Below are 25136 nucleotides of genomic sequence, written 5' to 3'. Positions count from 1 at the left end.
TATATTTTTCTTAAATATGAATATTTTTATGCTTGGGAAATCTACGCATAATTTTGTTCAACTTTTTTTCTTCTGAATTAAATATATTATTTACCTTTTGATATATATGAAGAAAACTCACCGAAATCCGTATAACATCTGGGTAATATTTTCATGACTCAATTGCCTCATTGGTTAAAGAGTTTTAAATGAAAAACATTGATTCAATAAAATATACACCAACGTTTTTCATAATAAATAACGTGCTCGTATTTGGTGAGTTGATAACTCACTTCCACAGAGAATAACAGATATTACCTACCTATTACATCAGGAAGGTGTTGTATAAATTTGGGTCACATTATAACGCCTCAGAAGAGGTCAAACTATGGAAAGACGAATCCCCTCTAAATATAATAATAAGGTAAGCACCAGATAAATGTGTTCATGCAAAACTAACCCTGCTTTTCAGTGTTACTTTCGAAACTACGGTTTGAGTAATGTGATTCAATATATATCATTGAAAAATTACGGAATAAATCATTCATATTACAGTAGAGGAATATTAATAATTATAAAATATACTTTGATGAAGTAAATATGAAAAAGTCTCTGGACGTGCTCGGTCAAGTTAAATATAATGACGTGGTCATTCTCATTGTACACTGAAGGAAGTAGGGTATTTCCCATAAATAATGCTCCCAAGCGGGTTTATCTCCCTGACTACAAACTCCTTCATTTAAAGTTCCTTTGTCTAACCTGATTTGCATTTGACGTCTGAGCCCGAGATTAAATGAAACAAGTGAAGATTCCAAGAAACTATCACACATAAATGTCATCAAAATATAGAATGGAGTAATTAATACGTGAAAATGAATAATATCCACGTCCATTGAACATAAAGATCAGAAAAATGGAAGAAAGAAATAGAATTTAAATTGAGAATAAAAATAAGTTAACCGGAAATAATAATAGAAAATACTGCGACGAAATGAATGAGTACAAATAAACTGATATTATTTAAAAACTATAGGAAAAATTATATTAATTTTCTTCTTGAGCCACATTTGTATTTTGAGATTCATTTTGGCGAAAGGAGCATATAATTACACTGCATAACTTTTTCATATTTGAAACGAAATATGCCGATTGTGAGACAAATGGCAATCTTAGTCTTCAATGCTTGACTTTTCACGAATCGAAGAATAATAGATAATGCTTTCCCTACCTTTCCTTTATTTTAAAGTAAATTGACAACTCGTTTAGTTTCAGATTTATGATGATTTTAATTAAAATTTGTCAAAATGAAACGTGCATGAACCTTAGAGTCCCAAATTATCCAACTGTGTCATTTAGCTTTTATATGGGGTATGAGGTCCTCGATCTCACCAATTATTTCTTCACGATAACCAAAGATGAATAATTACTGCACTTTGCCACCTTTGATGCTGCATAAAAAAGTGCTCGAAACAAAAATTTATAAAAATAAAGCCTCACGCAGGCTCCAGACTATCTAGATTTTTCTATTACGCTATGAATATCATAATATCTGGAAATTATCCTTGGTATCCAAAGTCAATTGCAGACCTAGAGTCAAGAGGTTTATCATAATGTCATCAAGTTTGGAAATTTGCAATTAGCATTTATCTGTTACCTGCATAACCAGCAATGAATTATTTCTATCCTGGAATATTGCACCAGGGAGATGCAAAGGCATCTTCATATATACCTAGCATTTATCCATATGTTGTGATTTACGCTTCTAAATCACAGGAGTTCTGTTCATTTCGTTACCTGCCAGGTTCATTGCCATCCTTTTGATGATGAAAGGCACGATTTAATCACATTAAGTCTCGAATAATTAAGTTAATGTTGCCAAAATGATAAAAATAAATAATAAAATCATTATTTGGGGGTCAAAGGTTGTCTGAAAAAGCTACGATCATTCAATTGATCACAATGCACTGGTCTATATTCTTCATGACATGGGGCAGTTTGCGGCTCACTTTGATGTTTTACAAAGAGAGATATTCTTCATCAAACTGTCACCAAGATTGGATTGGAAAAATTTCATTACAGGTCAATTTAATGGACAATTAGGGTCTCCAAAATGTCCATTTATATAAGCATATATTTTATTCCTAATGATTCCCATTCACTTACTTCAAGAATACAAATTTAAGAACTTCTATCGCGTACAGAGTAGCTTTCTCATTTTATTTTCTCTATAAAAGAAAGCTAATGATAACTATTATACCTTGCATGTAGTGAAAGAATAGGAAGCAAGTTTGTTATAAAAATGAAACGGGTAGATCGTGATATATCGAACCTCAACACTCGGGCTCAGCGTACGCAAAGCTTCACAATTCAAAGTAATACTTTTATGCATGCCATCTGCCGTTTTCAATTGTTATCAGATCGTATAGAAAGAATTGATGAAAAGTGACTGCCTAGATTTTAATCTCGCCTCGAAAAAGTGAAGTTGGTGAATGTTTTACATCAAAATTACTCTAACTTGGCACAAAAAACCAACCCATCCTTTTACGCACCAATGATGATGATCCACATGCACGTACAATATGACCATCCACGTACTTACCTCGGCCGGAATCTCTGTAGCGTAACTTTTGTTGAGCCCTCATCTTAACTGGCATAATTTATCGCCCACTGCCAAGGTATGTTACGATTGGGGATGTTGGCTGGAGAGCCAGAAAAGTAAGAAAAAATGGATAATGATATCCACTGACCAAGGATAAACATGGATGTTGGTAAGGAAAGGGAGCTTCTAAATGAGGCTGACGCCATTCCAAATGCATTCATCGAGGTCGGTGCCAGCTGCATTTCTGCAGCCCGGTACTACAATATCACTGCTAATTTTTAATTTTAGAGTACGGCAATAAAATATAAACTCGATTTATTCCAGATCATTGACTAAGCATCTCTCAAAATGCTAAAAAATAACACACGTAAGGTAGGAATAACACCCCACTCAGAGAGTTAAATACAGATATTTTAAGCGAGGCAAGACGTAAATTAGACCCTTGACCAGCCGTTCGGTTAAATAGTTATTTGTTTCATAAAAAAAATAATTGGCTCAGAGTCATTTCGGTAGATACCAGATTAAAGTGGTTACTTCATAGATTGACTATATCAAAGGCTGTGGCTTAGAACTTTACAACTCTGGTAAAGGCTCCACTTCTCAGAGTTATTTATTTTCTTTTTGAAAAGGATTTTATCTACAAACACATTCGATTTATAATTTTTTTAATCACTATTGCAAATTGTTATTCCATCCCTATAATTCAATCAAAATAACAGAATTCTGAAGCAAAGAAATATACGGTGGAGAACAGAATTACCGATAATGGCTTCCAATTGTTCAATTCAATTGCTAACGCTATGATAAAATTCAAAATCTCGAATCGAAGCATGCAATATTATCATTTCGTTTACCCAACTACGAGGGACACAGAGCATAAACGTATACGAAGTTATAGAATAAAGCCTCTAAGCTGGAAAAACGTTCAAATGTGTTATTTGTTTCACTGATAGTGAAGCGAATAACCAGAATGTGATAATCAGTGACAATTATGTTTAACAATAATATAATAAGATGATAACAATATTTTTTTTTGTATTTAAATGACTATCAGCTAAAATAAAAAGCATCTCTGGCGAATACAGAAAAGACTAATTTTCTACTATCAAGCTCTACGTCAAGAGCAATGGGAAACTGGATTCCAGCGGGATACCGGATTCCAAGGGATACTCTTTAGGGCTTGTCAGTAACAACCTACAGCCGAAACAACAAATGGATTCATTGAAATTAAGCATATACAGTTACGAACGTATTCTTACTCCTCACGCTGCCTCATACAAAAAAATCCAACCAAATCTGCGAAGGGACGGAACGTAGTCTCCGCTTGTAAGTTCAAGAAACTGGAAAACCCTTTTTGAAAACAAGCTCTCGAGGTACCTGCTTCAATTGCAAGAGAAATATACTAAATCCGAAAGGTACGTGCGACGTGCGATCGATTAGTAACGGGAATTGGAGTTATTTGGAAAGAATATTTTTTATTCGTCTGTATAAATGTTCTCCCCTTCTAATTTGTCCCCATTATGTATTATAAACTTATACCAGCGCTTTTTTCAATCCTCGAAACGCTTCTGGAACTCGATCTTCGGTATAGCTTTTAGCTCTCTCAGCGATGTATTTTTAATCTCATCTATGCTTGTAAAACGTAGGCAGTTTAAAATTCTTTTTCTTTTTGGAAACAGACAAAAGTCATACGAGCGATGCCTGGAAGGGAAATCATTAATCGCTGTCGTTTTTGGCCAAAAATTCACGGGCAAGCAGTGACTAGGGTGAGAAGGTGCATTACCATGGTGGTGCAAAAGGCATGAATTGTTTCGCCCCAATACGTGCGTTCTTTTTAGAATTTCTTCACGCAAACGGTGTTGAACTTGCAAATAGTCCTCTTTATTGATCTTTGGGCCACGTGGTAATAACTCATGGTATGAGAAAGTAGTGCGAAAAATATATACACGAACTTTACTTTTCTGTGGTTGTGAAATATCAAAAATAGAAGCATCAGAGGCAAGGATATTTGAAATGATATAAATGTGACGATATAAATTGACTGCGACAGAAAAATAGAATTACAGTCAGGCCAAGGATGAAATGAGAGACGAAAGCTATAGGTGGGACACCCGCGCAAGTAATTAAGAAGGAATGAAGAGACTGGTGGGCAGCAGGATAACTCCAACATATAATATAAACTAAACACTAAAACGACAGCCCATAAGGAGTCGGCGGGAACCAACATTTAGAACTCACAGTCGAAACACGGCTTCGCCGAATCCCTTTCGTTTTCCGTCAAGTTCGCCTCATCGCTCGTATTAAACGACTCCATTTTATATGTAGTCCTCCTCTTACAGATCAGCTCGCATGCACTATAACACACCTTAACACCCAGCCGGCACAATTTACTTTAACCACGATCGCCACAAAGCCTCCCTCCAGACCAAGATTTTGTCAGATGACTCATGAGAAGCGAGTTTTGTAAGCTGCGGCCAACTTTTTCACAAGCCTTATCCTGTCCCATTACTTCCTGTTGTGCGTTTCCTCCTTGTTAGTTGCCCTGTGGGCCCCATTAAGTGAGACCGAGAACGAGGAAAACGGTCCTTCCGGACTCACGGAGGGATAAATTTTCACACTCCGGAAGAGAGTACATTAAACACCTTAGGGGAAAAAAATGGCGAATAGACTCCGAAGGATAATTTTCTGCCATGTAATGTTGTTTATCAAAAAAGTACCCAGTGTCATAGACGCTCATTGCCTAAAACACGCGGACATTTTGGTAAATCCGAGAATTTTACGGCTAAAATGTTTTGAGGGTACCTCACCAGTTTTGCTAAGATTCAGCACGGCTAATTTTTACTAGATATGAAAATTATTTTCCATACATCAATTACCTAAATACTAATAACATGAAAATTACCACCAAGCCTTTATTTTTCTCGAGTCTTCGATATACTGTCACCCATATTATAGCATCGGGGCACCATTGAAAATTGCATCACTGTGGAAATGGAACGGTCACTATGCTAATCACCATACGAATTCGATACCCAACGGCGTTCAATTGTTTTATTATGTGACCGTCACTTGTTGGGTTTTGATTGACTCATTCCCTGTAGCTTCGAAACCCGTACGCATCATTCGACTGGAAAATTTTGGGAATCGAGACTCGACAATCCTTCCGCCGAAAATAAATTCTACCGTTCTTAACGCTGCCCATTATCGTTCCGGATATTAGGTGCTGCTGGTGAAGGATAGGGACAAATTGTTGTATTGATTATTTTCGACCCTCCCTCAACCCCGCATATATTGTTTCTTTGGAAGCGTGTAAAATATGAATGCCATTTCGTCCGCGACCTGTCGCTCATCGGCAGCGGGTTGAGTGACTGGATGGATCGATTCTGACAAGGACACGTCGGCCGATGGACCAAATATGGCCTCTGGAAACGTTCGTCGCCCCTTCCACCGCGGCGCCTCGCATGCAGGGAGCGCCGGCGGGCGGCGACGGCAGATGCAGCTTCCGAGCCGCTCACAGTTGCCGCGGATCGTCGGCAGGGGTTGTGAAACGACGCCGAGGACAGAGAGAGCGCGGGGGGATAAAAAAATTACATATGGTTACGAGCTGTCCGACGCATTCCGCTTGCCAGTCCCCGAGAGGATGAACAACGCGACAGGGTCCCCGAGAAAATGGAGGCTTTTGCAATCCACTAGGCGCCAGATGAACCGTACTGGCGTGTAGTTTATTTTTTTATTCATTCGCGCGCGATTCCATATGCATGCGTTTCCCCTCCCCACCCTTTTTCTCATTTCGGTCCGGCATGCTACCGAGGGAAAGGGTGGGTATCGTGAGGACGAAGGATGGTGGCAGGGGCGCGGGGGAGGGGGTGTAGGCGGTCGGAAAGAGAAGAGAGGTGGGAGGGAGAGAAAATGAAGGGGTGGGAGGGGGGGCCCCCTCGGTCATCATCATTGCACTGTTACACGCTTAATTGGCGAAAGCAGGTCAACAATGAACGGCTTGTTACGACCCCCGGAGAAAGAGCAGAGGGACGGGAGGTATGAAAATTAAGCCGAACAAAGGTCGCCGCGCCGGCTTCGAAACGAAAATAAGTGCTTGGAAAACAAGACCGGGAGATGAAATGGAGAGAGATGGGAGGGAGGCTGGGAGAGGGGGGGACTTAATGAAATCTCAATTTATTCACTCGAATGTATGGACGATATGGACCCGACAGGAACCTATCGGAATCTATCTCCATAAAAATTAACTTTTTCATAAGTATTGTCAAAATGTCGGTGGAAACGATCAAGGCTGGATCGAAGAACGATCAATTTTGCGATATCGTCTGCCCCTGGCGGTTCGGGGGACGGGGGGCGTGTACAAAAAAATAAAACAAAGCCGATAAAACGTTTAGAAAGGATACGAGGTTGCCTGGCGATCGGGGTAATAACAAGAATTCTTGTTCTGTGTCCGATCTCTGCGATGAAAGGAGGTTGTTAGCTCAGCTAATGGTGCCAGGATGTGCACGCGTTGCATTGCTGCTTTGCCCTTGAAAGCGCTATCACAAAAACTCTTGAAAATAAAACAGAGCCTGTCGTGAAAGCGTTGCATGGACGCTAAATCGAATTTTATCGGGACAACTAATGATTCTAACATGTCTGAGAGCACGAGAAAATGGGAAAATTTGCAAGTGGAACAAACACTACTTCAGCATGATAACAGGAAAATCGACAAAATCGGTGAATAATATAAAATAATGGCCTTTTACAGTCACGTGATGATGATTTTATATCCACGGAATTCTACTCAAAAAGTACGTTAAAATGCATATAACCGGGCACTATTTCATCGAATGAGTCGATACTAATTTGTTTTGGAGGAGAGAATTTCATGTGTGACTTAATTCTCATTAATTATAAATTACTGCGATTACAAACGGGGTGTTCAAAAAGTAAAGTTTGCAGTTTAAAGCAAATGTTTACGAATGCATTATGCCATTGCCATACAAAACTTCCAACACATAATTTCAGTGAAATTATTCTGTTAAATATTTTCATAACGTTTTCAGTACATTGAATAATTTACGTCAAAATAATTAACAGCTTCAATCGCTGTCCAATTATATTTTTCCTGTTTCAGGAGCAATTGACAATTGATTTGAAAACATTTTTACGCGCTTAAATGGTATAAAGTCGAGTTTTTTTTAACGTCCATCCGTAATGATCCCAAATAATAATATGAGGCATTCAGCAGGAATTTCATGTTTGTCGCTCTTGTCATATTTTGAGATTGATCCGAATAATCAATTAGTTTTTGAGTGCTACTGATTGACCATGAAGCAATCATAATTTACTAAAATCCACTTTAGCTTCTCTCAATCATCCTCTCAATTGAAAAAATGTATTTGAGAAAAGTATTCACGCTACACACACAGCGATGACATAAATAATCATTATTTTAATCTCTTAAAAAAGGAAAACAATATATACAGAGAGAAACGAGGAGGAAATGACTGAGAGCAATTTAGGTCGGCAGTACGATAGTTAGAGGTGTTTAAAGGGAACAGATAGCGGTCCCATGATGACATGAGGAATAGTTACATAGGATGTAATCTATCAAATTATAAAAATCAAAACACAAATCTCGAATGGTAACGGAAGAATGTAATAAGTTGAATTGATTACACGGACACACATCTCAAATATCGGCGAGAAAATCATATACCTACCTCACTTCGGTAAAAACATCACTCTATCTAATCTATACATTTGGGAAACGACATTATCTGACCTACTTTTATTGATCTGTTGTAATATATGAATATGCCTCTAGCCACTTACGCAGCTTTTCAGGCGACTTTATAAGAAGCCCCTATGACTTTCAGAAAGTCTGTACCCTATTGAAATTTTGACAGAACAATGTAATTTCATGGACTGCAATGGCGAACCTTAGTAAAAAGTAATGACTTTTTTTAAACCTTAATAGTGGGTCGCGGTAGTCCAGTGGGTAGAGGGTTGGACTGCTGACCGGAGGGTCCCGGGTTCAATTCCCGGTCAAGGCACTCTGGGCACCTGCAGCTCCACCCAAGTTAAAGTGATTTTTCGGGTACCAGATCTTCCTGAGAGGCCATAACCGGCACAGGGAAAGGAACTGGCCCCCCTACCCTGATGTGTGAATTTCACACACCGTATAGGGCTTAGTACTGGGACTATACCATCACCTACTAAAAACCGACCTTCGGGTTGATTACTGTGTTTATGGTTTAAACCTTAATATTATGTAGAAAGGTAAAATACGGACACAGCACCAACCAAATATTACGCCACCATTCCGTGATTACATACTATATTGGTAGGACAATAGTATAAAACGACAAAGGTGCATATAATTTTGTTTCGTCAAAAATATATTGTCTCTATGAGACGCCTATAAGATTTCACCTTACTCGCGATGGGAATCAACTAGTAAAACGGCAGTAGTAGTAGTAGTTTTGAGCGTTTTAGGGTGCGTGCTTTTCGAACTGGAGGATCATACTAATTCCGTCTTAATCAAGAGTTATGTTATTTACGGATAGAAGCTCACAGAAATTCTCATAAAAGAAGAATCATTTGTGATCTATATGTGCTACCGTTTATAAATACAAGTAGAGTAGATATTAAAAAGGTTTTTACTGTGACAAAATATTAATTATATCTAGAAGTAACAGCTTTAATCAGAATTTTAAGTTGGTATTATCGTACATTCAACATCCAACTTCTTCAAAATCTTAATCTTAACAAAACGTGGGCAATACGCAACATTTTTCTATGGATTTTTTCTATTTCAGCAATATGGAACTGCGACAGTCAAGCCATTTGAAGGAATCACGAATCTAGGCTAAACTTTTATTTTGAACAATTTTATTTTAAAATATTTTACTCCTAAACTTTTATTTTAAAAATTGATGAAACTAATGAATAAGGGCTAAAATGAAACTCGGAAATATATTAATGACTACAATCGGGTTTTGACATTTTTAGCAACGAAAAAAGGAAAATCGAACTCAAATATACCAGGCCTAAGGGAAATAATATGGTGAGACTCAAGAGTATTTTTAGCAAGGTAAAATGTGATGCATTTAATTTACTTACTTGCAAATGATATGATTTTACCTCACTACGGACAACAATTAAAGCCTGATATATGAAGCATAACCCTCCTTGTCATCCATTTTCAAATTAAATATAGGCATAAAACTAAAAAAATTATCGACGCATTTAATTTATTTCATAAAAGTGTGAAAAGATGGGCGATCAATATGGAAAGCCGGGTCTAAAACTGTGACTATTTCTGGAGGCTAAATGAAAATCGATTTCGACATTTGGGTAAAATATCTTTTCACTAATTGGTCGTGATAACGTCAATTTTGACGTTTCCGGCGACATTGACTCAGGTTTTTCTCATTGGAATGAATTTCTGGTTGGCGACTTTGAAATTGTTTCCGAAGGGCGGTGGAACATAGTAGTTCCATAATCGATTATTTCCAGTCGTAATTACTCGTACGCCGTTGTAATATTTCAAATGAAAATTTGTGTTGATTAACACCTTATTTTTATCCTTACATGAAAAACAGAGCGATGCTTTAATCAATATAGGCATCGAATGAAGTGGTGATTGAGGGAGAAAGACATAAACAATGGATGAGCACTGAGTTCCCGCCCTCTTCCACATTGTTTTCACTTGAAACTAACCATGATGAACTCAAAAAGTCAAGAGTAAATTAACGTTTAAACTACTCTCTGAAGGGAAGCGCGTAACAAATGGCTAAAACAAGGTGCTTTTATGCTACTTTAGTCTAATTCAAACTAAGGTGAATCCATAGTAAATAATTTACCAAATTTAATGAGTTAAGATTGCTAATCGGTGAACGAATGAGAACGGTAAGATTGGTGTTTAAATTTAAATCGGTTAAAGATCTTAATCATAGATATAATTGTCAAGGCAGCAGTAGCATAAAATGATCACAGAGGAAAAGAAAAGCATATTTGTAATAGTATGGGTCAATAGTTACGGCAAATCTAGAAGAACGGAAAATTCCGGTCGTTGGTCCATCGTACGGCAGTACTGATAATGGCAGAAGTCGGTGAGAAGATAAGTTTTAATCATTTTCATATACACACACACGCTGATTGAGATTAGTCATCATATAGACGGATAGCTAAAATACGTTTAGTTAATCATTATCAATTGTTATTTCCTGGAAACGTTTTTACCATCTACTTGCATTAGATGGTATTGAAGACCAAAAATGTGTACATTCATGCTGTGAACGAATACTTCCGAAACCTTCATTTTCCCTCTTCAAATGAAATACCACAAATTATTAAATTTTATTCTTACAGAATTTAAGGATTAAAAACAGAAAGAGCCTTTCTTGGGAACGGAATACACGTATATCTCTCGAGTTTTGCACCGGGTAGCGTTTAGAACATTAATATTACACTTAGGATAACTAATTCTATTGCTTCAATCCAACAATGGCGGAGTCAGCCATTGAAACGTCGATATTCTTCAACGCAAGCTGGTGTGAAACTCGATATATCTTCGTTAAATTTTATTAAGTTCGTTACAATCATTACTAAGAATTATTGAGTTTAAAACAAGGGTTTGTCCAAAACAAAACAAAAAATTAGTCAATGTTGAGGTTTTCTCCTAAATAAAACTACCAAGCCCTGTTGAAAGCTACGGTAATTACTCCAACCACTTACAATACACTACATGTTTTGTCTTAACGATGATTTCTATCCCACTTTTTGCTGCTGAAAATGCCTCCTCTTGTCCTTCCATCAACCCGCTTAACCCAACTGTCCCTTTCCTATCAGTCTTCAACATTCAATTGCCTTAGCAATTCTCTTCATTCCATTTCCCGGCCTTTCTCCCAACGGCACTCTTTTTTTCCTTTCCAAGCCTAGGATTACGTCAGTTGCCCTCCATGATCTTCTGCCCACTGTACCTGATCCTTATTCTCCATATCTCTGCCACCATCGGACTTTGCTCATCTTCTTTCCTAAACGAGCAATTTTCAGAACGATAAAAAACTATGTTCAACACCAAATTTTCTATTTAATTTTCTTGACATCTTTATTTTAGGTCCCTGCCATCAATCCTATCCCCTCTAACTAACCAAATGCATCTTTGTTTTAACTTAATCTTATATTTTGCGCGATTCTATCATTCGAATCCATAACTCCAACACAATCACTGATCCGTAATTTCAACGTAAAAATTATTGAATTATGCGGTTCATTCCCAATGACGAAACTCTTTGCTAATGTTGCAGCAGCTCCTTCCTTGAAGCCCTCGAAACCACAGATCATCTCTTCCTGTCACTCCCACATGCAATTGATTCTCTCAGCCATAGCTCTTTGTACCAAAGATATCGTTTCCTCCCGGATCATAAATCGAAGAGCAGTCAGATCTCCTAAGGTTGATAAAGTATGAGAGATAACTGGGACTGAATTACGTTTCGACTTGAAATGCTTCAAATGGGACCACGGTAGAAGAGGTAGTTAAATTATATAAAAAGACCTGGAAAATATTAATGGCGCTTCCATGAACATGGCCACGACTTTCTTCGTCTTTGATTTTGGTTGGGATCCGAATTTGGGAGCCAGTTCGGATGTCTAATGACCTGCAAGGTGGATTAAGTAGTCAGCATATATTTCGAACGTTCACACCGACAAGCATAATCTAAGGTTCTTGATTTTAGTAAAGAACACTTTGGATTGGAATTGAGATATACTCTCCATTAGTGGCCAGAATTCGGGACGTACTTCCGGACGGTCTAAATTTGTATAATATTTTCAGATTTTTTTCTCATATTAGTCTTGCGCCGAGGGCAACGATTAGGGAATCTCAACTGATTTTCAGGATGCTTAATTATTATTTTACTTAGCCATCAAAATGATATTAGTAAACCTACTGCGACATAAATGAGGAATATTTTTTCATGCTAGCTCATCGCGCGAAGCTCATTTGATTATATGGCATTTGTAATTTTCCAATCGGTGAGTATCGTATAGTATACATCCAAATGAGAGCACTTTTTTAAAATTCTCACATTCTTTGTATTCAACAACCATTCATACCCTCAGAAAAATACATTTAAGTGATTTTCCAATTTATTATTCAATTTTAAAAACTTTTGCTGATTTTAATTTTTTCAAAGAGACCGTAAGGCGAGAACATATGGGTGGAGAGAAAAAGGTTTGGAGCGCCGCAACGACCAATTCTTGGATCAATGACACATTATGATGAGTTTTGCTCAGAGAACATTATGAATAAATTAATGAACAAGTTTCCAACCGAAGTAATGAATTAATTCCCAGTAATTATTCCATCATGATGCGAAGAGGTCAATATTAAAGGAAGTTGAGGTCAGCAGCTTACTTTCCCAAATCGACAATAATAAAAAAACGCATGTCTACAAATAAAGTAGCCAAAATAGTTGAATGATCTAAGGAATAAAACCTGTGTGCACTGTGTTAAACCAGTGTAGGTTACAATGGAAAAGTGAACTTATCAAATACTCAAGGGTTTTCTATTTTTTCGTCTTTAATTTGACTGGAATCGAAATGATTAAAGGAAAATAGCCGTCCCCGTTGAATAAATATATGGTGATCACTTTAATAGGAAATACTTTTGCAAAAGAAGTTCAAACAGTCGAATAAAGGCCACTAATTGTTTGTTCATTTCTCTTAACAGGTATCTGTAATCACGCACGATTCACTGTAAAGTGGATCGTGCGTGGTTCACAGATGATAATTAAAAGTTCATATGCTATCCTATTAGCATTAACTCTTGTCCCAAGATACGTTTCATTGAATCAATTCATTAAACTTGGAATTCTACCATAATTTTCGTACTTGTGTGCGGGCAAATATTCTTCCTCCATGTCCCTCTATTATGATAAAAATTTAACCTTTCCATTCGAACTGAAATTACCAATGAATAATAATGATGATAAACAAGTTGCGGAGAGCTCACTTCAAAACAATGGAGCCGAAACTACCGACATATTCAGAATGGCTGAAGGAATTCAAAATGCAAGAGGTTCAAAAGGTTCCCAAACGGAAAGGTCTTTTTTTAGACCAATTAACCTCTTCCACTTACCAAATATCTCCTGAAAAGTTTTGCTTGAAACTACGTCCATTATACGATTCTAAATATTCTTGGGTGGTACTGTTCAAATGGGAAGTCCAGGAACAGCACAAACGTTAACGTCAAGCCTAAGACGGCCGTAGTAATTCATAAATCAGTAATTGTGTTATCTCAACGTTTCGAAGGAAGTGTTTTGACCCCACCAGACGGTTAAAAGTCCACTCCAAATGACTATATGAGAGAATAAAAAACATTGACCTTGTTTTGATATCAAGACTCAATTGGGGGCCACAAGCTTCTAGCACAATCTTGCCGATGTAAAAAATGAGACGGACCAATGCTACTGAATGAGAAAGCGGATGTGATTATGTAAAAATAGATTTTTTCTAAAAGACTGGCGAAGGAAACATACGTATACATTAATTGTACTTTTCAAGTGGTCAACAATTGCGGATTGACTTCAATGTTTCAACTTACACGTAGATTAAGGAGTTCTGCGCCAAATGAACCTCATCCTCTTTCAGAGATAAGGACCCACCCATTCGATCTCATATGCTCAGGCTAAGAGTTAGATCTAAACGAGTCTGTGTGTGTATGTATATATATATATATATATATATCTTGAAATACACCTTAATTTAAGTATATTCAATACCTAAAATGTATCCGATAAAATAACGAAGAGAGTAAAATCAATAGTTTTTATTTATTTATTCAGTATAAGTCCGAAAACAGCACATTTTGGCCTTTACATCGAACTATTAACAACGATAACAATGGACACATTTACAAACACCCAAGCCCTAGATGGAGGGAAACTCACCCAGGCGGGAATCGAACCCGCGACCCTTGGAATGGCAGACGAGGACGTTACCCCGCCGCCGTTCACACGTGATAGCCATAAGCTACAAGAGATATATGTAGAAGCGAATTTTCAAAACTTATTATGACAGAAATGGCCTATCGTAAAACGTGAAACAATTGGAAGAACTCAAAATTTCATTTTTAACGAGGAACTGAAAGATGTTCTCGACATTAACCGAATTAATAATTTGCAAACGGGTTAATATAATTAATTCATTTAATCAGACTAATTAAATGTCGCAAATAATAAACTTTCAATTCAGTAAGGACCTCATCCTTCAATTTGCTTCTGGAATAAATCAATATATCCCCCCATCAGCAACAACGAAGATAATTCTAATGGTCACGAATATTGACCAAACCTCATCTACGTGCGGAATATAAAGAAAAATTATAAAAATAAACGATATTTAATAAATCCTAGGAAAATAGTAGTCTTAAGAAAATCTTATAGTATGTGGATGGATTGGATGAAGCTATAAATCTTCAGGTAATCTAAGATAACTGCATTTTCTTTCTTCATGTCGAGCATGTCGTACAATGAGACCAAAAATTAAAAAAAACGATTACTATTATAACATATATTACTTTGGCTGAAAGCACAAAATGCGGAATATTTTGTAGATTTATCGTTAACGTTTTGCATACTCAATTTAACTAACAGACACGCGCAATTGGCACTTTTAAAAGACTTGCCCAACCTTTTAACTACCTCACAAAAATAAAACGTCACATGATCATACGTACTCACTTACGTCACCCGTATTACAGTCGATAGAAAACGAGACTTATTTGAGTGTATTTATACCTTTTATTAGCGGCCGCCCACAATGAGTTTAATGCTCGACGGCTAATATTGAACCGATGCCAAAGAGGAGAAACGTAGTGGGAGAGGTGCGTCATTTTAAAGAAACTGGGCCCACGGACGCTCAGGGCAGTTATTATTGGCGAATAATTAAATCGCTCTACGTCAATGGGCCTCAGGCACGTCCCCCAAGACCTCCAGATATCATCCTAGTTTTAAATCGTTCGGTTAATAGCTCGTAGGTCTCCTCTCCCGTGAGTCGATTCCCGACTAAAATAGAATCACCAAAAAACTAATAGGTCAGGGTGCTCAAAATTCATTGATGGCGTTGAACAGAATTACTGAAAAAATGTATCTGTCACATATACAGCAACTAAGTACTGGATTTTTCTAGTCAAATTGTACTTTACGTCACAAGTAAATCAAAGCTTTACTCATAGGCGATTGAAATATTGAAAAATACCTTGTTCGACTGACTTTATTCCTCAAACCACATCCTTTGAGAAATGTTTATTCATTGAAGCGATGGAAATTTATTAAGTGTCAGGATATATGCAGAAGTATTTGGATACAAATATCTACAAAAAAAACCTGAAGAAACATTTCTTGTTACTGATGGATGATCTTAATGAACTGGGTTCAAACCCAAAATACGATCCCTTTGCATTCTTTATTCATAGTTATTTTATGGTTGATAGGTCTTCAGTGACTTGGGGATATAGAGTACGTTTTACCATATTTTCCGTGATTGACTAGACGTAGGGACGTCTATTCTCAGAGACGGTAGTGGAATCATTTTGGTCTGTAGCCGTAACCGATAAATTACCTACCTTATACCTTCAATTTCTCGCTTCATTAAGCTTGGCAACTTTTTTTAAAAAGTAAATAATATGTATATATGTTTATGCATTAGTTTCTCGTGCCATATGAAAAAAAATCCAAATTTAAAACTACGATTTTTTTTGCCTAAATCATATTCGAGGTTCAACGTACTTTTATTATTCTTCAAGATGAATAGCAGAGCCTTCTTACCGCATCGTTTGCGATTTAACTTGTGTGGTAACATTATGGAAATATCGTATATATGAATGCTCAATAAGGTTTGATTTCAGCAGAAGTAATTTCGTGACCGAATATATTTCCGGAAGCCAGTCACGGATACCGACTCATATTAAGATGGTATTAAATATCACACTAATGCAAAAACACCCTAACAGTTTGTTGAAAGGTCTTCACAGAATATGAGAACCATGGAAAATGTTGAATGTGAAATGGCACCGACAGCATGCCTATTTCGCATGCACTGCCTTGACCACCAAATCATTCAAGAGATTAAGCTCATTCGCATGCAACTAAGCATTGCGTGTGGCCGTCCCAAAGACGTACGAGAATTAAACCTCTTCCCAAACAATGGGAGGGTATTTAGTACAAGCAAGTTCATGAATGGGTAGCTTTGTGATTTCTTCTCTTTACTTGGGGGTTATATTTTTGAGTTTTGAAGTTCATCTTGATTAGAAGATGAATTCCGAAAGATATACGGAGGGGCAATTAGAATTCGAGGATACATCCATCAACAGAAAAATTTGAGTCAATTATCAACAGCGTTCATTCACGAGCCATATACGAGCCTGTCAACGCGCGAATCAAAGGCTAAAAGAAACTCCTAAATGCTTTGTTTTCTTAGGTTTGACCCTTGTTCACAATGCAACCTTTATGATGCTTCTCGTGTCTAATGGCTACAGTTAGCGTGTGCATGCTTAAACGTGACCTCCAACGACTAAAGTAATTTGTGCTCCGACAAGGTCAACCCACTAAGAAACACTACAATGAGTCTCGCTTCGCCGTCAAGACTAACTTTTTTTATAGGATAATAGATTTTTTTACATATATACATAGGCTTCGAATGGACTACTTTCGACTATCCTCATCAAGAACCAGAGTACAGTTAAAATAGAGTAGAGTATAAAAAAAAAGATTTCAGCTGTAGAAGGAAGGATCTGCAGAAAATCAATTTTATTGCTCTAGCATATATTATAATTGTTTTATTATCAGTAGTCTACTGAATTATGGTTAGTTTTCGATGGGCCCTGGCACTACAAACCACTGTAATTCTAAGCCCTGACTTGACGTGATTCAAAATATCCTTTAACACTCCAATACTTTTTACAATAAATTTTTCCTTTGGCTTTACATACTTTCTAACTCTTCATGCCGCCCTATTTGCCCATCTTTCCCTCGCTCTCTCCCGCTTTCCCAACATTCTCCCATCCATCCTATCTTCATTATTCCATTGCCTCTATGTATTCCATTTTTACATGAACTGTTAGAAAAATTTTATAAAATTGCACATTTATTGAATTATCAGCATAATATGAAATTGAATGGTGAACAAATATTTTTATCTAACGGAGTATTAAGGAAGGAAACCACTTTGGATTGGAAGCGATACATTTTTAATATATCCCGAAACTTTGAGGCAGATAAAGAAATTAGTTCATTTACCTTCTCCTAAAACTCACTATTGTCTATTTCACGTTTTGATTCTCCATCAAAAGTTTAAATTTAAATTTGAATTTAAAATAACGTTTTCTCTCGTAACCTAATTATATCATAGAAAAATCGTACACACCCCTACGAATGTCCTCTCTACGTCTACCACAGATTGGATAATTAGGTCCAAACCTTAGGTGCAGGGCTAAATACTTCTGCAAATGAAGCATTATCATATTTACATGAGGAGCGAAACGTCGTGCGTGTAACACCGCTGATATTAGTTTTAATTAAACCACGAGTTTTGAATAACTATGAGAAAGAATAATTCTCCGATTAATCATCATTTATAATAACTGTTCACTTGCTGTGCTGCTGAGAAGGTAGCATTAAAAAAAAAACTATTGCTGTTGCTCTACTCATTTGCTGATATTCTCAGCCGAGGCATTCATGAACATACGCTTATACGATTCATGAACATACGATTCATTATTTTACTCGCGGGAACCAAAAATGAATTTATTGTGAAATGGGATGCAGCACCTTTTCTGAAATGCAACCTTCGCTTTGTTTACTGAATGACTTATTCTCTTTTTTTCGTTACGCAAACATCAAAATCAATCTGAATTTTGATTACCTGAGTCTTATCATCACAAGGTCTTCTTATCGCTGACCTTGAATGAGAATGAAGAAGCTTGTCCGAAACAAATTTTAATGCATACCTATTTTGCTGAAGTAAATTTTACAAAATGCAACCAGAAGGTTGGTTTGATAAGTTTTGGAGGGGCTCATCTAATACGAAGTCCTATGTTGTGTGAATTTCACGCATCAAGGTAGTGGAACCAATTTATTTCCCCGTAACTATACTGGTTTCCCAGGATTACTTGGTCATCAAAAAATAACCTAGCTTGGGATAAGCTGAGAGCACCCCGAGGCGTTACCTGGATTCGAACCCGGGCCAGGAAATTAAAAGTTTCCATGATCAGAGAATATTTAAATATCTCAGGTTATCCGTAAAATAACAAGATTTGCATGAGTGTCCTGGGAAGAAACAGTCACTAAAGCACCATTCACCATTCACATATAGAGAACGAAGCAACCGCGATTCAAGCGGAAGCAGCAGTAAGTTCTACCTAACCCTTCCAAATTATGTACGTTGGCAAAACGGTTCATTAACTCAAAATCCTATCTATAGCACGTATAATTTATAATACCTGTTGTTTTACTACCCCATACTCTAAGTATTTGTTTCCTAGGTAGCAAAAATATAGGGAGAGAAGAAGCGAAGACGAATAAAATAAGTGAACATATTTTTATCTCGGGCAACAATGGCTGAAGAAAAAAAACTAGGCTTTAATTATCAGAAAATCTACAAATATTGTTTATTTTCTAAGCTCTAAGGGCACGAATTACAGGAGGAATTGAGAAAATGAAGTTAAAAATGATGAAATTGTAATTTTTGAAGAAGACAAGGAAATGAAATTATCCTCCAAAGAGCAGTTTTAGAAAAAAGCCAAGACACTGACAGGAAGAAGATAATTAATTTAACACAGTTTGAAACACAATAGTTTGGCGAAGACCGTTTGCAGTCATGAAAGAAGAACTACAGAGGAAGCCGCGCATGATTCACAGGAGGCAAGCTATGGAAAGCATCAAGGTAACAGTTATGTCGGGATATAACATAAATTCTCGAAGGACTAATGCAAACTAAACCAGTAACATTTTACCCACGACAATGATTCTCATACTATTTATACTCATTCTTTTAACTTTTTTCAGTCTCTCGTCGCCAGGCATCCCAGAAATACGCCCGTAAAAAGCAAAAATGAATCCCGCAGAGGTAGAGATGACGCCCCCAATAATGAAATCGAATTAAAACACATTATAGCTTCTTCTTTCCCTCCACCATTAACCCAACCCGCATATCTTTTTTTTCACCCTTCCCACCCTTTCGCCCTCCACCCAAACCCCTTCCTCATAAAGGAAAGAGTCTTCTCCTCACTCCACCCTAACCGACTTCTAATCTCCATCCTTCCTCCTTGCGCATCCTTCATCCGCACTCACCCTCTCGGGAAATTGAAAATCTTCGCCCAGGGAGGAGGAGAGATGCTCCCCGCGAAGGAGAGGGGCGAAATGGGGGGGGGGGGGGGGGAGGCGATGGCATGTGGGGAGGAGTTGAAGGGAAGGGGCACGCGATGGCGGCCCGCGCGCAAATAAGACGTGAAAGCGACCCCGAAAGCGATGTCCTCATCAATCCAAATCACATATCTCGTGAGAGGAGGTGGAGAGGAAAAAATTCTTCAGGAGAATGAGGGAGGAGAAAAAAAATTAGGCGCCAAGCGATTCAATTAGGGGGATGGTCGAAAACAATTTGGCGGGGATGTCATCGAAAAAAGAGGTGGATGGAGAAGAGAGAGTGTGAGTGCGTGTTATTGTGTGTGTGTGCGTTTGTGATGGAGGGAGAGAGAGATATGTGAGACGCTGGAAATGCAAAGCGGATCGACTCGGCAAGCGAGCTCTGGCCTTTCGAAGAAGGAGATTCAGGGCGGGTTGAAAGCAAAAAGTAGCCAAAAGATTCTAACCGTCCACTCAGCGGTTCCATTTGAAGCAACAATCCCTTTACACCGTTCACATACAGGCTATATGCATACTCCAAACACATAGAGGAACCTCTATGGCGTGCGGCGACAGTATCTATTAGTCATATAACAATGGTGGGGATTTCTACAAGAAAATATGAAGTTTATTTAAAAGAAAGATTGAATCATAAAATATTTCTCTCTACATTAATTTTTTCTTATTTATGCAGTATTCATGTACCCCCATAATTGTATCTATTTATCTTTTAGGTACGGCGTTCTGTCGCGGGTCCAAGTTTCGGAGAAAAATTCAGAAATAAAAAAAATATCCATAAATACTTCTTTATTACACTTCACCGTTATATGCATATATTGTACATCTAAAGCAATTTTACCCACGTAGATGCAAGCTATATTTGAGTTCCAAGAATTAGGCAACTAGTTAGTCAAGTCATAAGAACGCCCAGGTTTTTGATTCCTTTTAGCTTGATACATCCATGGAGCAGATAGTAAAATAGGCACGATGATAACGAAATAGATCCTAGAATACGCCAAAGAATTCATAGAAATGCTAACTAACTATAAAGAAGAATCTTTAAATCAAATCCATAAAAACAATAAACAAGAGTGTGCAGAGGGATGAACAATCTGCCATAAATGGTCGAAAACTCGTCATTATTAATTATTCTCAAGATGGGAGGGTCTTTGTTTTAACCTGCTCACAGAGAAATCAAAATTTGATGAATTTAAATACTTTTAAATGTTGTGGGATCAGATTCAGCCTAAAAAAAGGATTTTATAGTTGTAAATACGACTTCTCCACTTGAATTACAGAACTGAGTCCTAATAAAACTCTAAGTACGCCATTAAAATAGCTTTACAAGTTCATGATGCTAACATCATGAACTTATAAAATGAAAAACCTGAGACACCTAATGAATAGGGCCGAAATCCACAATATCGCAAATGAATAAATGAAACTAAAGGATTAGAATTTGTCAAAATACACCTCACACTCGTAGCCAAGGTTAACTGACATTAAACAAACTTCACATTTTTAAGAGACTTTCAATATCAGGAAAAATCACGTCATGTATCTCCCCAGTATTTCGAAATAGTTAATTTTTATCAAACCAATCGGCACTTCATTTCATCAAGACATTTTGGCTGTATCCATTGTATCTACTTCTTATTACTATGAAGAATATAAGACCTAGTACAGGATAGGGTCAAGTAATATCAAGTACACAAAAATCAAGAAGATTAAGCGATCAAAAAGCTATTAATAAAATTGATATTTTAAAAGATTGACAAATCACCAAGTCCGAATTTTGGATTAATTTTGGAATTATGTCCGAATTTTGGATGTTGTATTCTAGGAAATATCTTATATCAATCAGTACACCAATTTTATATTCTGAGGTAGAATACAAAATTTTATCGATAAACTCAATTAGAAATTTATAACTAATGACGGCCACCTCATTTCGAACGTAAAACGAATATTTCTCTTTGTCCATTGCCCTAAAATGAGCTAACTAACTGAAACTATGATTTAAAAACTGCTACCATTCCTTCACCTACTTAATGAAATATCTATGGTGAAAATAAGCAGAAGAAATCTATGAAAAAATCTCCTCGGGTAGGTTTTTACATGACCTAATAGATTTCAGCATATAACTACAAAATAGCTGTTTGTTGAAACGGATCGAGACATTCTTTAGCAGGCATCAAAGCAATTTTACTGTCTCCAAAACAAATGGAACTAATTGAAGAGAAAAATAGCATTCGGGAACGTGGTGCACCATAAATATCTTAAGTTTTTGTCAATATAAAGCTCATGAAAATCCACTTTGAACATCAATACAATGACTTTATTTATACGTTCGCCAATAGTAAACTTTCGGCAAATTAAAAATTAATCATTGATTGATTGATCGATTGATTACAGGGTATCAAATTTTAAACATCCAGTAACGGAGCTATAATCAACGGATTTAATGAAATAAAAAAATGCTTCAACAGCAAACCCAAAGCCTGGACCAACAGCCCGCGCCCAATCCCCACAGTCGTTTCGGGTGCCCGCGGAATAATCCATGGCACGAGACCGTTTTATTGTTTTATCGAGCGGGTGGGCATCGAAACGCCGAACTCGCTTCCCGTCCACATAGGGTATTTAAACCTTCGAGAGACCCAAGTGCCATAACGTCACGTTACGAGAGTGGATAGACCACGTCCAGAGCCCTCCACGATGGTGGCTAAGTTATTTTTGGAGGCTACCAACAGGCATTTCCCTCGGTTTCTCCCCACAGCGTAATATATTCGGGTAATTTCTCTATCAGAGAATTATTGAAATAACCAGAATAATTGAATCGAAGGTAGGTTTGACTGGAGAGAGTCGAGCTCATCTAATACTATGCCATTATGAGTTTCCCACATCAAGGCATGGGAGTTAGTTCCCTTCCTTATCTCGGCCCCTGTTTTCCAGGAAGATGGTACCCGCAAAACCATACAGCTTAGTTGATGATATGGGGGTGCTAACAACATCACCCGGAATCAAACCAAAGCTCTCCGGTAAGAAGGATAGCGCTCAACCAACTGGGCTACCATTCCCAAAATTGGTATTCATGAATTTATACTTCTTTCCATATCGCATAGTATCAGTTAGGTAGTACAAGGCCAGAGAAAAAACTCTTTTAAATAGATACCAGTAAGATTTAACCGATAGCATAAGAGCTCGTGGAGTTAGTCCCTTCATACGAGCCAAGACTCGATAATATTATCAGACACTAGATTAAATAATGACGGTGAAATAAAGAAGATATAGCTTTCCAAAAATTTTGTTCCTGCACAATCGATCGCGTAGCATTTTAAGTGGAAGGAGCTATATACGCATAGGAATCAAACGCCTTTCAAAGAGAGACTCCTCTCCAAACGAAAATACACTCACCCAGGATTCTAAATGTGCAAAGTGCATAATGGGACACGTTTACCTAGACCCACGGCTCCCTTTTCAAGGTAATGAAGAGTCCGATGAGCTGAATACATAATCACGTCTTCCGCATTGCGAGCAATGAAGCCGAAAGAACTGTGAATTCCGACTGAGCCCCTGGGGCAAAACTTTAAATCGGAAACAAAAACGAAGACGGTTTGGAAGAAGATAAAGAGGACAAAAAAGTGTCATCTGTAGTCAAAGAGGTGGAGCGGGAAGAGAAGGGCATGCCACGGAAAATAACAAAAGACAGGCGGAAAGGCGAACAAAAAGAGGAGAAATGCGAGCACTCCCCGAAAATTAAAATGCTCACCGTCAGAAAATTCGATTAGCCGGGTACGATTGGTCGGAGGATGGCCGGAGGAGGGTGGAGCAAGATGGCAGAAAAATAGGGAGAAGTCCTTTGGGAAAAAGGGTTTGGGAGGAACGGAAGTTGGGTGGGGGAGAAGAAAGGGACAAGACATTTTCGGAAGGAAAGAGACGTCGTCTCGGGTTGAAGGGAGAGAGAAAAAAAATCAAGAAGAAACTTTCACTCTTACTTTTCGAATCCATGGCCCGTTTCCTTTCGCTGCCGGAATCTTCTTAAGCTTTCAAGAAAGTTGGTCGGAGCCCTTTTTTTCGGCGGTGGTGTTATTAGGACTCCTTACATAAACGTCTTTACGTGAGAGCCCGGCGAAGAGGAATATAACTTTTAGCGGGCGCTTGAATATTTTAAAGCAGATTATTAAAATGAATCTCCTCTCCCAGGGCTGCTCCTCTTGCTCAAGCCCTCTCCGCCCCCACTCGCTCCCTCTTCCCAATAGTGTCCCCGGGCCCGGGAGACGACCGCAAGTAGCGTGAGTGCGCTAAACTGGGTCCGGACGAGGTCCTCTGCGGGCGACTCCGGTGGCGATGTCGCGAGTATCAGCTGAAGGAAGGGAGCGCCGCCGCTTAGGGTGTCGGCTTTGTGCGCTTTGCGTGGACCTCCCCCGAGAATGGTCCCTCTTCTGTCCTTCCAACGTTCCGAAACCACCACGCACGCACGAGAGACGTCCGCCGACTCACACGCAGGAGACTACGCACTCACTACCCAGCTTCCTGAGAGGCGGACGCAAGGAAGGCGAGGTTTCTCTGCTCGTATCAAATCCCCCACCCACACACACCCTTCTCCCACATCCCCATTCCTCCCTTTTTCCCCAACAACTACCATATCTTTCACTCTCCCTCCTCCTTCCACACCTTATTCCCCTCTCCATCACCACTCCTCTCAACCCACCCTCCCGTTACCTCCCTCCCCCTCCGCCACTTCTCATCTTACGGACCCCGTCCATAACTCCAAGTTTTATTCCGCCTGTTCCAGCAAGCCCCTCCGCACACTTTCCCCAGCCCCTTTCCCCAGGATATTTTTGCCGTTTTTATTATCCCTGTGTCGTCAAAGCCATTCATCGAGAACCCACATTCGTTGCTCGGAGGACGTCATTGAATGCCACATTAAAAATCACAAGTTGCATCAATTGCTTGAGGAGTCGGGTCGACTGAGCAGCTTGAGGATTAACACATTTAACGACGGGTTGCTTGGAATTTTCTTCCATCCTGGGAGTGCGAAACGTATTATTTGCCTAATGGCTTTAATTTACTAATGTGAATTGCTTCTTCCAATCCGTTTCACGCGGCTTGTTTCCCCATGCCTGCGGGCAGAGTGAGTGTGATTGAGAGCAGAGGCATACTTTGAG

General features: G+C 38.3%; 1 protein-coding gene across 2 annotated transcripts in view; it reads right to left on the bottom strand.

Moving 5' to 3' along the window:
- The window catches only part of LOC139694572 (aquaporin AQPAe.a-like), a 300269-nt gene extending 275772 nt beyond the window's left edge, over positions 1–24497 (bottom strand). Inside the window, exon 1 of one of the 2 annotated variants that reach the window (XM_071593084.1) lies at positions 23964–24497. In XM_071593084.1, coding sequence (XP_071449185.1) covers positions 23964–23976 — 13 coding nt within the window. In that variant the 5' untranslated portion in view covers positions 23977–24497. Of the gene's footprint in view, positions 1–4816; positions 4926–23963 lie in introns of those variants that run through there. The other variant, XM_071593082.1, reaches the window with a different exon arrangement.
- Positions 24498–25136: the final 639 nt, after the last annotated feature.

This window comes from Hetaerina americana, unplaced genomic scaffold (genome assembly GCF_022747635.1).
Source record: "Hetaerina americana unplaced genomic scaffold, ioHetAmer1.1.p SCAF_50, whole genome shotgun sequence".
NCBI classification, from domain to species: domain Eukaryota; kingdom Metazoa; phylum Arthropoda; class Insecta; order Odonata; family Calopterygidae; genus Hetaerina; species Hetaerina americana.
Note: the sequence above shows the minus strand (reverse complement) of the source record. Positions and strands in the feature narration are given on the sequence as shown.